This window comes from Gallinula chloropus (assembly GCF_964237585.1).
Source record: "Gallinula chloropus genome assembly, chromosome: 6".
NCBI lineage: Eukaryota > Metazoa > Chordata > Aves > Gruiformes > Rallidae > Gallinula > Gallinula chloropus.
Window position 1 is genome coordinate 31,508,537 of NC_140091.1, and position 14,542 is coordinate 31,523,078.

Sequence of the window (14,542 nt, forward strand, 5' to 3'; positions counted from 1 at the left end):
TGCTTATGGGGTTTTTTTTCTCCTAAATGTGATTCCCAGAGGTGCTGTGACCATCACTGATTGGTTCAGCCCTGGTCAGCAGCAACTCTGGCCTTGAATTGGACGATGTTTACTTTCTGGGGACTGCAGAGAGCTTTTGGCTGCTTTTTGCAGCAGGCATCTTTGCAGCCCCCCCTTCTCTAACAGCACCCAGCTGTGCAAAACTGTGGCACAATGCTGTAGAACTAGAAAAATTGCAGATGGTTGATTTTTCTTCTTTTTTTTTCCAGTTTGAGTGTTTTCTGCAATTTTTCTGTGAATTTTTTTTTTTGAAAGGAAGGAGTGTTACAGATTATTCTTTGCTATTTTAAAATATTCTCCAATTTTGTTAACTAGTTAAAGGCTACTGTTCTGAGAGATGAGAAGCAATTCTGGAAATTCTGAGATAATTGAGAATTTTCCCAGCTACAAATTTCCATCTGTTACAAGCCAAAACATAGACAGGTATACTAACAAAGTTATTTCTTTTCCCCCATTTTTGATAAAAACAAAATAAAATTATGTTAGAAGTATATAAAAGCATAAAAATTCCCCCTTCTGGAGAAATAATGAGAGATTGAAGTTAATGGGTTTTGACTGCAAACACGTGCCAATTTTCAACAACCTTATTTTTATGACAGCAATAAGAAGATCCTGAATGAAGAAATTTATAGTGGAAATGTTGGCAGGAATTTACCTAATGCTGTTTAAATGGTACCACTATGTTAAGAAATGCACTAGATTCAAGACAGCTTTCTGTGGAAAATGATAAACATACAAGGTCTCTGTAGGGGATCTCAGCAGAACATTTTTATTATTCAGAATAGTGGGCCTCTCTGCTGTCATGTTGTTTTTATACAAGATATATGGGAATAGAGATGAAAATAACATTTGTTAGCCATTAACACTTTTATTTCAATTTATTCTATAGTGTGTATTTACACAGTACTTAGTTAATTGTATTTTATTCCAGTAACTGTGTCTCTGGTACAACCTTTTAAATTTTAGAGTGTTTTTCTCCCTTCTTTGAGAGCACAGATGTGATGCAAACTCTCTGAATTATACTGTTGATCACTTGCATGCTGAGCTGCATGCTGGTAATAGGAAGTGCCCTGAATTAAATCTTAGGAATTTAGACTATTTCCCAGTGAAGAAGTAAACAAACAGCATGAAAATGACAGAATAGTGGTTACACCTTCCAATCTTCTCCTTTCCAAACCAGGCAGCATTTTAAGCCAGAATTTCACACTTAGTCCATTCAGTATTAACTTGCATTGGCTTGTCGTGTGACCGATAGTTATGATGTCTCCCAGAATAATAGCAGAAATTAAGTATATATGATATTTATAACCACAAAGGTTAGTAAAATATCTAAGTATTACGTGCCTAGTTTTGTTTTCTGAATGAAAACTCTGTACTTCTGATGAACTGTACACAGTCTTTGTTCTTGTTTAATTTGCATTTGCTTTCCTGCAGGGTGAGATCCAGCAGCTGTTGATTATAGCTGACCCCAGAGCTGCCTATGACTATTGTGAGCATTATAGCCCAGACTGTGATTCCCCAGTGCCCAATGCTGCTCAGGCTCAAGATCCTCAAGTTGATGAGGTGAGTAATCACTCATGTATTACTAGATTTATTACACATTAGTTGGTTGTACTGGATACTAATTACCCAAGGAGCATTAGCAGCTAAATGGCATGTATTGTTCTAGATATGAGGAAGGAAGGTTGCAGGAGCACATTCATTTTTGCTATCCACTTATTTATGTCAGGCTTTTGAAGAAACTTAGCACGCTGGTATTTGAGTAACCAGCATGCTCAATAAAGTTAAATAATAATACCTTTAAAAATGATAGTTGTATGAGTTTAGTTGTACCTATTTGTTCTTTCTGCATGCATTTATGATTTCATTGATGCTGAGTAACATCAAATGCCACATTTGAAAGATATGGGAGCAATGAGTATTCTGCAATTGTAAACAGCTTCTGCTAGCAATGCTATGTGTTCTAATGAGCTGTGTCCAGGATACAAATATATGTACATACAAAATTATTTCAGATATCTCCACTCACAGCAGGTAAATATCAACAGGGACAAAACAGAGTTGGAATTTTTCCCAGAAACACAAAAATATGTTTACAGAAGCTGTCTGTCACTGGAGACAGTTCTCACAGCCATAAACCAAGTAATTCAGTGAAGGCAAGATAGTTCCTCAGATTAGACCTCTGAGGATCAGCAGTTGAATGTGTTGTTGTATGCATTCTAAACGCTTTCATCAAATACTGTAATGCTTTTCTAAAATGTAAATAGTCTTAATTGAACTTGGATCTGGACAGTGTTCTCTCAGCTGTGTGTGATCTGTTTATTGTTACTGGTTGCTCAAGACATCACCATTAAAAACTTGCTGAATTGTTCTCAGATGCCTGCTTTGAGCCAATTTTGAAACAGAACTTTTCCTAAATACATGATAATTTTATTTGTTGGGACTATTTATTCTGTCTGACTGAAAATTATGTTATCAAGTGAGTAAGGTCCATAGGGCCCAGAGCTTAGTTCAAAGGGTCTTCCACATGCATTGCATCAGTCATCCATTGGTCTCTTCCTAGAAGAGAAATATATCTAAATACTTGAAATGCTTTAACTAAATTGGAAGTACTGTCACCTCCAAACTCACATCAACTCCTAAGCAGGAGTTAACATGGCTCAGGGTGAGTGCAAATATTTGCTTACTCTGACTGCTGATGGCAACGATGACTCCTGTCCTCCTGTCCTGTAATGCATGTGAACAAGGCTTAGAGTCCACAGAAATTAGTTGGGATCAAACTGTAAATTCAAAATCTATTCAAAATAAAGAAGAATAAATACTTGTGGTTGGTAATTAGCAATGGCTACTGGTGAATGATTAGTGTTGTTATTCAGTGTTTCTAAAGGATGTGGAGTATGAATACATTCCCTTCATAATGGACAACTGGCTAAAGCTCCTGCTGTCAAATATTATGTTTTTACCATATCAAAGCCATTTAACACAAGCATCAGTTGAGAACGCTGATTCATAGATCAAAAGAAAAATAAGCTTCATCATACTTATAAAAACTATGTGCACACATATAGTTCTGTGGTTCTGTCATTCCCAGTTATATACTGCACTGCACATCTATTGAAAACAATCTGTAAGCACCAAAGAAAAGGAACCATAAAACTAAATTGGCACTGTTGTGCTTTCTGATTAGGGAAGCCTAATGCAACTGACACTGGATTCTGCAAATATCATTAAATTCAGCAGCAAATATAGTCATGGGGTTAGTGTATTTTGGATGTGTTTTCCTAAGGCCTGATTTTTTGCCCTGTGGTAACACATAGGGTTTGTGGGAGTGCCTACAGAGAAAAAATGAAAATCAAAAATCTTAATTTGTAATGTAACTTTTAAAAATGAATTTATTTTAAAAAATTAAAAGAGCTAGAGGATTAAAAAAATGGAGAACTACCATTTATGTTTGCTTCCATTTATTGCTCTGAGTGGTGATTGAATCATTTAGCTTTCTGAATTAAAACACGATTTTCTTGTTGGTATCCATGAGTTTATATGTGTATGAATAGTCCCAGTGAATTCAGTGGTTCTCTTCAACATGTTGTGTAATAGTAATCTGCAATAAACATATCAGCAATATTACCAGCGGAATAAATATGCAGCAGAATAAATGTCTGACCAAATTGCCCAGCATTATAGAATTATTTGCTTAATGATAAAAAAGCAGCATGTTAAAGCAGGCTACTTGATTATTTTTTGAGATGCAGCATATCAAACCACAAAGATAATTCACTTTAAGGAAATAAAAGAAACAAGGTTTATTTAGGTACCAAAAGAAATGATAGACGATAGCAATGGTGATTTTTTTTTAAGTGTTGATTGCAAAATCAACTAAGGTGTTAAAAGATAAAAAGTCAATTACAGCCAGTCTATGTGAAAGCAATGATTTCAGAATGCCACACTGCACGTTTTGAGATTACAAGTTTTACAGTGATATCTTCACCAAGCTGCTGATTTGTCAACATATGATATTGGCATTAAAACAAGAAAAGGCCTTGTATGACAAAGATATATAGTACCTGACAAATAGATTCAAGTATGGCTGTTTCAGAAATTACTATAAACCAAGAGCTATGACTGAATTCACTCTTTAGTAGAGTTTCTTAGGAATTGTTCTAGCAATGTAGAAATCAGTGTAAAATGGTTGCTATTAAAATTTGTATAGTCATGATATTGTAGAGTGGTGAATGATGGTAACACAACTAAAAGCAAGGTTACACACATACAAATCAGAGAAAGAAATGCAGGGCAAATAGAACAAATAGAGATGCAGTATTACTTCTCTGCATGCTGTTGGCTGAAACATCTACTGGAACATCGCAATCATCTTGGTGTTTAGTTGCTAAAATGTTGCAAAAATAGGAATAAATAAAGCATACAGAATTGTAACTTTGAGAACTGGAAACATTGTATTTGGCTTGTCTACAGTAATGAAAAAAAGCTTGAAGTATTGCTCAGTTCTTGTGTGCTAAGAACCGTCACAGAATGAGAAGAGTGGCTGCAGGGAGATGAGTGGTGGGGAGAAAAGAATACATAGTTTCTAGGAAAAGATCTATTAACATTTTTAGGAATGAAAGAATAAATGACCAAAATTGTGTATCTCTAGATATCTTCAGGCCGAGGATAGGTACCTTTCTCAAAGTCCTGGCAAATGGCATTTTTGCTTCAGTTGCCTCAGTTACAGGGGGACGGTAAGAAGTTGGAAAGCATGCAGGACTTGGTCACGGTGACTGGGTAGAATTACCTTCTGGTCTTACATCTCTGAGCCTTTGAATTATTGCAGACCAGAATAAGAAACTGATGCTTGACTTAGAGGAAAGAGACCAATTATGTGATTGCAGAGCTTATTAATGTGTGTTTCCAGCACTAACTATAAAACCCAAAGGAAATGGTTGATTTTTGTCAGTGAAATAGTAAATTATGTTTGTGGAGTTGAAGGCAGGAAGCTGAACAGAGTTTCTCTTGACACTGCACACCTTTGCAGTCTCCTGGCAAGTTCACAGCCTGGGAATTGAGTTATTCTGAAAAACTGGATGATTTTTAGACTACTAAAGGAACATCTGGAGAGCAAGATTTGTCTAAGATGTTTAAAGGAAAAAGTACTTTGTTTAACTGAGCTTAATACTCATTGCTCTAGGCAGTGTTTCTTTCTGCAAAGGAGCAAACCATTGAATACCCATCATTGTAGGTTTTTTGGCATTTATTTCAAAAGTAGTGGAGCTTACATGAGTCCTTTCCTTTCTGTACTCATTTCCACCTCATGCCATCTTTCCAGTTCAGCTAGTAAGATTGCTTATGTGTTTGTTGGAGGAAAGCTCTGAGACTTCCTCTAGACTAAAAATAACTTACCAAACATAAAATAGGAAAAAATATGGAATGTATTTTAGTTATCCTCCATTAAATGAGCCTGAGAATGCATGTCACATCAATGCAACATCAGGAGTACAATGTCTGCTTTTTAAAATGTTTTTCTCAGGACCTTGACTTCGCTCCCTTATGTAGGTCTACTGGACACTAACTTGTAATCAAAGTGTCTTTACCAATGGTACCTTAAGTGCTGCATTGAGATTTTCTTTTTCTTGTTGTATTTTCTTTTTATGTTAGCATCAGATTCAGCACCTTTCTAGCTAAAAATACATAGCAGTCACATAGTGCTGTGCTATGGGGAACACAGCCAGCACAGCCAGACCCAATACGTTGCACTTTGGGCAATGCAACAGAGAGGATTTCAGTGCCTACTTTTTACTTGCAGTGTCCCATCATCCCTCGATTAACTCCTGAGTCTCTCCTAAATATAGCTCAGGAAGAATCAAGTGACTTACAATAAGATTCACCAAAACAGCAAGCTGTGAATAAAGACATAGACCTAGCCACCCTACAAAGGAAAGACATATCTTGAATTTTTCCCATCTCTACAGGCTTACTCAGCTGGCTGTCCCTGCCATTCTCATACCTAACCGTGGTCAACCTTTTGTATTCTCTTCCATCACCCTTGACTTCCTATTGGGGGTTGGGTAGGAGAGACCTAAGGGCTTCAAGATACCAGCTTTGGAGCCCAGTACTGTATTTCCTCTTCTATTTTAATTATATCAGTACCCTTCTGGGTGCAAGTAACTGTGATGTACGTCTAAACAAAGTTTATTTAACTAGGTAACCTTTAACTACCTTTTGGGTACAGGCTCTGCAAAACCTGTTGAATTTGGCTGTTTGCCATAACTGTAAGGCTTTCTGTGGGCAATTCCGGCTGAGCTTTCAGAATAGAGATGTATGTGAGTTACATTCCTGTAGAATCATAGAATTGTAGGGGTTGGAAGGGACCTCGAGAGATCATCGGGTCCAACCCCCCTGCCAAAGCAGCTCCCCAGCTCATATTGCACAGACAGGCATCCAGATAGGTCTTGAATATCTCCAGAGAAGGAGACTCCACCACCTCCCTGGACAGCCTGTCCCAGGGCTCCCTCACACTCACTGTGAATAAGTTTTTCTGCATGTTGGTGTGGAACTTCCTATGTTCCAACTTGCAGCCATTGCCCCTTGTCCTGTCCCCACAGAGCACTGAAAGGGGGCTGGCTGATTCCCCCTGCATCCCCTGCTTCAGATAATTATAGACTTGAGAATGCTTTTATTCTTCTGTGTTTTGTTCCAACTGCATAAGACATGAGTGTCATTCAGTCTGAATTTTGAAAATGAGAAAGGAATAGATTAATAGCAATATCCACACACTTTACCCCTGTTTTTTATTATTTCCACGTTCATGACGTGCTTTTGTTGAAGTCAACTTTGTTTTTGTTTGTCAATAGCTAGGTATGAATCTCTATAAGTTGTGAGTACAGCCGCTGTCACTACACCGTAAAAATGTTGCCTAGAAGTTGCTTTAAAAATTGTGCTGAATCTGTAATTGCTTCTGGAGGAAAAAGGGTGTCTGATTATAGAAAATGTTCAAATTTGAACATAGCAAGGGAGGGGAAGTACTTCCTAAATGAACCAAACCAAATCATTACTTGATGAGTACATTCCGGGCAAAGAAAATTCATTCTGCCTGATTTGCAAGAGGGAGGAGGTTGACAGATCTTTTAAGGAACATGCTGTATCCTGACATATATTCATCAAGTGTTGTGTGTTATTGTCTTATGTCAGAAGAGCATTGTTAGGTCAGAATGTTTAGACCAATCAAGTAGCTTTTGGATAAGGACAATTAAGTGGAAAACAAGCTGACCAGGAACTTTAGAAAGTAACTGGAATAGTACATTAGCATGATTTCAGTCTAGCATCACCGTCATTTTACCATGCAAAATCTCCCTATGGCCTGCAATTTTTTGGAGGGTTTTTTATGCAGAGAAAGCAGACAAACTAGAGGGCGAAGAGCTGCAAACAAGTTAACTGGGAGGAAGTAGAGAGAAGAAATGAATGAGAAATGGGAGTTCTCTCTACTAGATTGTCATCCTTCTTTCTATTGTAGTATTTTACAAAAAAAACAATATGCTATCTTCATGAACTATGCAATGTAGCTGAAAAATTAGCACCAGTGGCTCCGTAGTAACTCATCAAAGGTTAGAATTAAAAGGTAGGATGAATTACTATGGAGCCAGTGGTGCTAGTCATTCAGATACATGAATTTAGCAGCAAATTAGCCATTTGGCTGAATGTCTTTGGGAGTAAATGGTCTTTTATTGATTTTATTTAAGCTTTTTGCTCTATTCTGTTCTTTTCCAGAGGATTTTATACTAAGCCTTAAGATGAATTCAGTAATCATTGCATTTGTTTCATGCTGAATGTGTAATTAGCTGTTAAGATTCAAATCTGGGGATTACATTATAGTTTAAAATTGTCAGGAATAGTTTTCCAAAGGAAGTTATGCACCTGTGCTTTTCTTATAAACACCTTGTGAATTGCCTGGCCTCTGCCTTGTTTCAAAACCTATTCTCCTATAAATGGAAATATATTAAATTCAGTTCCAGTTCAATCACATATGCTTGGCCAGCTCACAGAAATGAGAGGTGGGAAAGACCTAGACAGTCTTTGTCTTCCTTGATGTCGGGCGGTATCTTTTCTGGACTGTCATCAGGTCTAGGTTTTCAATGGACGCAGCTGTCAGGCTTTCAGATCTCCCTTTGGAAGATTCTTTTGCAACCAAATAAATCATACTGTCTGGCTTCTGCTGAAGAAATTGCTCCCTGAAGGAACTCTGCTTCGTTTATTTTGGACCTATCCCAAACTAATGAATAACTTGAAGAAATGAAGTATTTGCCTTTAATGAAATGAGCTTGGTAAAGTAAAGATGACATATTTGGGGGCCATTTGCAACTTGGAGGCATCAGGCGTCCTTTCAGGTGTTTAACTTATCAGAAGGACTAGTTTTCATGTTTAATTATGTGCTTAATGTCATGTTTAGAACTGTAGTTAGCCAATCTAGCACATTTTTAAAATAATGATCTTCCTAGCTCTCTTTCTCCTTGTATAGATATATAGACTTTTTATTTAAGCAATTAAGTGTCTTGTTCTTTTGACAGAGGCTTTGGAAGGTGAAGATTTTGTTCCTAGTATTCTTTTATGTCCTTGCTTTTATCCTTTTTTTAGTGAACAATAGAAGGACTATGTGATAGAAGAGGCCGTCTTTTAAATCTTTTAACTCTCCTTCTTCCCTAAGATTGACATGTACTATCATTTATTCATTTATTTTACTGGTTTTTAAAACTCACTTTGCTTCACATCCCTTGTTTTCTTGTGTTCTATACAGTGCTTGCGGGCCTATAATGTTACAAAGCCATCCTTGCCTCTTTAGCTTGCTAAAGAACTAGCATAATCTTTAGGCAATGGAAAAAATGAGTTTATGGCTGTTCTTTGGTTTTGGATTTTATATTGTTCGTTCCTTGTCATTTGGGAAGGTAAAGCAAAAATTGCTAAAATCTCCATCTTCGCATGGGGAGTTGCTTTTGAGAGTAAGGTTAACAGAAGAATCCATTGTTAAAGTGAGGCTATCTTCAGAATATTTAAGTCATTCCACAGTTGCAATAGGCCTCGTGAGCTTCTAAAATTCATCTGATGAAGAAAACAGTTCATCTCTTTAATTGGAATTGCATGATGATCTGGTAGTGTAATATAATCACTCTGGTAAAGAAAGCATGAGGTCATAGTGGAAAGATTTTGTCCCATCAAGAAGCAGCAGGTTTTATTCTTCCTTTCATTTGTAAGAAAACAGTCATATGCAATATTCATTACAAGAATGTCTGTTCTGTAACTATTGGTGGTCTTACAAGAGAAGAAAGAAAAACAACAGAAAAATGCTTCACATTTGAAGTATGTTACCTGACATGTCTCAGCTGAAATCCCTCACCTCTTTCCAGCTGTTGCCCAAGTTGAAGATGTAATTTTGAGTCAGACTTTTTGATATTCTTGTGAAATCACTGGAAAAGTCAATACAGTTGTATGTATTTTGATAATACCGTGAGCACTTGATAGATCTCCTCTTTGTTGTCTTAGATCTGCAACCATCCTGTTACCTAGCAGTATTAGGGTTTAGGTACACTTCCATAGGCAGATCTCTGAGCAGGACTAAGTAATGCCACACAGCTGTAGTAGGTGTGTTTTGCACTTTGCTAAGTCTGTGTCAGTAGAAGGATCATCAGAATGATCCACAAGCTGAATGCCCCCTACAGCTTCTTGATACTCTGGCTACATTCCTGGCCAGTACTATCTTCCTTTTGGTATACAGCTAACAAAATAAATTATGCTCTCTTCAACTACACTCTTCACCTGTGTCATACTTGCTTTCATTCCTGCTTTGATTTCTTGCTTGATCTAGTAGTCTTGACTGAATTTAGAAAGTGGCAAAAGATACTTTTCCATTTGCATTAATTAATTTTGAAATTCTAGATGCTTTCTTCTATATATTCAGAAGTCTATTTGTTTTCTTTCCTTTGATTACCAGTGCAACCATGACAGATTTCTGTGAATTCCCTGAGTTCTGTGAAATAATAGCAAGGCCTGAAATAGCATGGGTTTTACACTCAGGCACTTTTCTCAAGGTTTGTTGAAACCTCAAATTGAGTGGGTCATACCTCTGTCTCTGGTCATCTGATAAAGGTGACCTTGTAGTTGTGTTGCTTCAGAAAAAGAAGGCATATGGGCCACATATGCTATCTTGACTGTTAATGGTGGGGTAAAGTGTGAGTTGTCAGCTTCACAGCAGGTGACTAAAGCCCCATTATTCACTCTGTTAAATTTGTTCATATTGTTTGTCAATTTAGTCCTCATTTAACTGGCTAATCCTTCACCAGTCCTGTTGCCTCATCTTATAAATGGTGAATAGCCTTTATCAGGTTGTGATGATAAAATAATGCTGTGGAGTAAATCACATTACATCTTTACATTAGTTAGGAGTATAGAGATGCATTTCTCCATCAGGAAATACACCTGGAAGATTTTGCATCTAAATTTCACCAGTTGCAAGAGGACCTGTGCAGAACACTGGAGAACATTCTCCCTGGTTATTGGCTGGTATGAAAGACTAGGGTTGCTGGTCTTTCAGAAAGAAACTTCTGGAAAGGACAGATTGCTAAGAATAAGGTCTTTCTATGCTGGAAGTTTACGGCTACTGCATATTCCCCCTTGTCCCCCTTGTAGCACGGTGACTATGAAGTACTGCCTTTAGGAACTATTTGAATGTGGTTTCAGCTTGGTAGCCACATGTCCTGACTTGTAAGTTAAAGAATTTCAGTAATACTCCTCTGATACCATGCTCTTTAAAAGGAAGAAAAAATGTCCATGGAATCTTCACTTGCTTGGCAGTAATTCGATTCCAGGATGGAAATTGGCATCCTCCACTTCTGATCCATTCCTTTTCTTTTTGTCAGTGTGCCTGCATATCACTGCAACCTGAATGCGCCGCTGTGTTTGTGATCCTGTTTTGCGTATGTCAAGAACCGTTCAGTTTCTTTAATAGAAATGAGTGCAGCACAATATCCCAAGGGAAAGTATTTTCTGTGTGATTATGCATGATGCAATAGATCTCTCCACATACTCATACTTTTTTGTAGGAGTGTTTTCTAGTTCTCATTCATAAATGTCTGGCTTTCCAAACTATGCCTCTGGCAGATCTTAGCATAAATACCAATTTATTCACCACTTTCTTTTTTAATACTAACATACTTGGCACAGATATTTTTCCTTTCCTTTTTTTTTTTTTTTTCCAGTCAACTTTTTGGCTTAGTTTGTGGCCTCTGAAGAACTTTTTGTAACCTACTGTTGTAATTTTATTAGTTGCGTAGTTGGCACAACACAGCCCAGCCATTCAGTTTACCTTGAGGGAAGCCATACGACTGAGATTTGAAAAAGAGTTGTAATACTGAGCAATCCAGAGATGTATTTTAATTGCTAATTACTCAAAATGATTGCTGGAATGAATGCGTCCAGTTTCGGAATAGGTCTACAATGCTTCTGAAGAGGAATGTGTGTCTGGAAGTTATAAAAACAAACTCCTAACAGTTAATGAAGCAATAATTGTCTCCAAAATGTTCCTCCACTTATCTCTTAAGATACCAAATAATATTTAGTATGGGTAGTGCCTATTGTTTTGGTACCAGGAAGAATTACATACCAAAGCATTTCATTCATGTTGTTTGGCTGAGGAAGCATTTAAAAGTATGTAAAGGGGTTTTCACTCATAGGGCAAAATGCCTTTGAAAGGTTGTATTCCACTAAAGACTTTTTATTTCTTGTAGATCAGTTTAGCTTATAGACTTACTAACAGAAGATAAACAAATAAGATTTTATGCATTTGCACACATCCAAAGAAATACAGTAATTGAATTGCTATTTCGTAATTAATTCAAAACGGTTGCTATTGTCTGTGTGGTTGTTTCTCTTTACTTTATATGGCTACTTATGGTCTAGAACTTGTCACTGTGTTTTTCCTGCATGTCAGTGGCAGACTTTACTAGGAACTACTTGCAATGAGTTGCATTTCCAGAACTGCACGAGCCAGAAAACTTTTTTTTATACATTTCCACACCTGTAAAAATGTATTAACACTGCCCATGAGGCCCTTGGACAATACCATTTACAAGGCAAATATGTTTCATTGATTTCACTGGACTAGGACTAAATCTTAGGTTACTGAACAGGGAGAAGATAATCACAGATTACTGATCAGATTTAAGTCTAAAGTGCGGCTGGTTTTGAAGTGTATGAATAGAATCAACTTATTTCTCTAATGCCAGTGATACCACTGACAAAATCAAAGCATTGCTTACTTTATCTAACAGGCAGATATAAAATACCAATACAATTCACAGGGAAGATATCCTCCATCTAAAATGATAAATATTTTACTATTTAAGTGCTGTTTGAAGTTTTATTACTAACATAGATTTGAACAATTCTGAAAAGTATGTTATATGCTTTCTATCTGCTCATCAGTCTGGTAACTAACCAAGTTATATGTGAATGGGTGTCAAAAGACTTTGCCAGAGAAAACAGTTAAACCAGCACTTTGGTCATGTGGTAGCATATATTTTGGAATATAGAGCCCTGTTTTAACATCATCTATAATTTCTTCTAAGATGTCAGTATCTTTCTGATGCTGATGATACATGTGACTTCTGTGAATGCTTAGAATAATTTTGAAATGTATTGTACTAATCTTCTCAGCAGTCTAATGAAATAAGCAGATGATGTCTCCATTTTACAAACAATGTTACTTCTACCAGGAGAGAGGAGGTTTCAGAAGTGGCTAGCTCACATGAGGCACTGCAGAATACTTATTCCTAAACAAGGGAAAGCAGGCATTTGGCCAGATTCTGGCCACAACAGCACCTTCCATTGGCTCACTAAGGAAATAAAGAGTATTGGTAGCAGCCATGAGACTGATTTAATGTACAGGGCCAACTAGTTCCTGTAGCTTCAAGCATGACAGGAGTGGTAAGATTAAAGGTGCCCTTTCTTCTCGCTCATGAGTAGTACTTGGTGCACATATCTAGGCCAGTATCTTCATGGCACAGCCAAGATTACAGCTCAGGAGTTCCTGGCTTCCTAGAACGTGTTCATAACATTACACAAGCCAATTCTAAACACGTTTTCTCTTGTGAAGGATTTGTGGGCCAAATCCTCATTTGATACAAGTTATTATACAGCACTCTCTACAGCAGCTGAAGATCTGACCTTTAAATGAAATTATACCAGTGAAGTGTTTGCTTAAGCAATGTGTACCATGGAGCTACCCTGGTTTTGAGAAGTCTACAGCAAACAAGAGGAGAATAACCATGGTTACTTGTGAGTTGTGGCCTTTTCCCTGTATCTGAAAGTACTTACCCTACTAATGCCAGGTATTGGCATCTCTGTTCTTCTGGTCACCTGACAAAAACACAGTTATAAGAGTGTAGGTATTTGCAGTTTAAAGATTACAAAAATAATTTCACAAAGGTCAGTTGTGCTCCTAGTAATCCAAATGATAGTTGATTCTTCTGTGCAGTCCAATAAAAGAGAGTATTTTCCTGCCACTACTATTTGCTTTTTTATTACTTTTGTATTGTGCTTTGGAAGAAATAAGATGTTGTATTTTTTCCACACAGGTTAATAACTGTATTGAATTGTTCATGCTATCTTAATTTTCTTAAGCTTTACTCTGAAGTAAAGGTTAAGATGCTTTCCAATATTGCTCATGTAGTTTGCTACCACTAACATGAGAATGCCTGATATTTTTTCCATTTGCAATGTAGTACACACCAGAAGATTTTATCGAATATGACTATGAGTATGGGGATGCAGATTATAAAGAAACTGATTCTGTAACAGAGGGACCCCCATTGTTCGAAGAGACAGTAGCACAAACAGAGGTAACAATCTGATCTGTTTGTTGTGTGGTGTCCAGCTGTCTCCTACCACATGGTTTGTCAAATTGTGTCGTCTGTATATAAGCTTAATGTTTTCCTTTCACTCATCTCTTTACTCTCTAACTGTAATGCTTGCTTTCAGTTAGAGATGGAAGGTCTCACGGCTGACAGCATTCATCTCACATTTGGTTACCCTGCTTTCATTCATGCTCTCTCAAATTTCTTTTCATTTTATTTATGTTTTCCCATTCCATCTTTCGTAACGTTTGCAGAAAAAGAAAACCATCGTCAAAAAGAAGAAGAGGACAGTGGCCACTAGCTCAAAGGACAAACCCCAAAAGGCCACAACCAAAAAATCTCAAATATATGCCTCCAAGAAGAAGAAAACTTATCAAGCAGCAGCAAAAGGCAAACTAGGGGTAAAGGTAGCCAAGAAATAATCAAGATCTTTCTCAGGCCAAGACTGGAAGATCTCTGATAATAAGAAAAAATATACCTAACCCCTTTAGATGAATATATTTGCCTAATACCATAACCTGAATAAAAGTGATACCTCTTGAATTTTTCCTACAGGATTGTTCCTTAGTAATGTACCTTTTCTTTTCTTT

General features: G+C 37.1%; 1 protein-coding gene across 3 annotated transcripts in view; it reads left to right on the forward strand.

Moving 5' to 3' along the window:
- COL11A1 (collagen type XI alpha 1 chain) overlaps window positions 1-14,542 on the forward strand; it is a gene marked incomplete at both ends in the record, with an annotated part of 145,459 nt that overhangs the window by 32,603 nt on the left and 98,314 nt on the right. Inside the window, 3 exons of one of the 3 annotated variants that reach the window (XM_084266324.1) lie at window positions 1,495-1,623; window positions 13,821-13,937; window positions 14,207-14,353. In XM_084266324.1, the coding sequence (XP_084122450.1) occupies window positions 1,495-1,623; window positions 13,821-13,937; window positions 14,207-14,353 (393 nt within the window). Of the gene's footprint in view, window positions 1-1,494; window positions 1,624-13,820; window positions 13,938-14,206; window positions 14,360-14,542 lie in introns of all 3 variants that reach the window. The other 2 variants (XM_084266326.1, XM_084266325.1) reach the window with 2 other exon arrangements.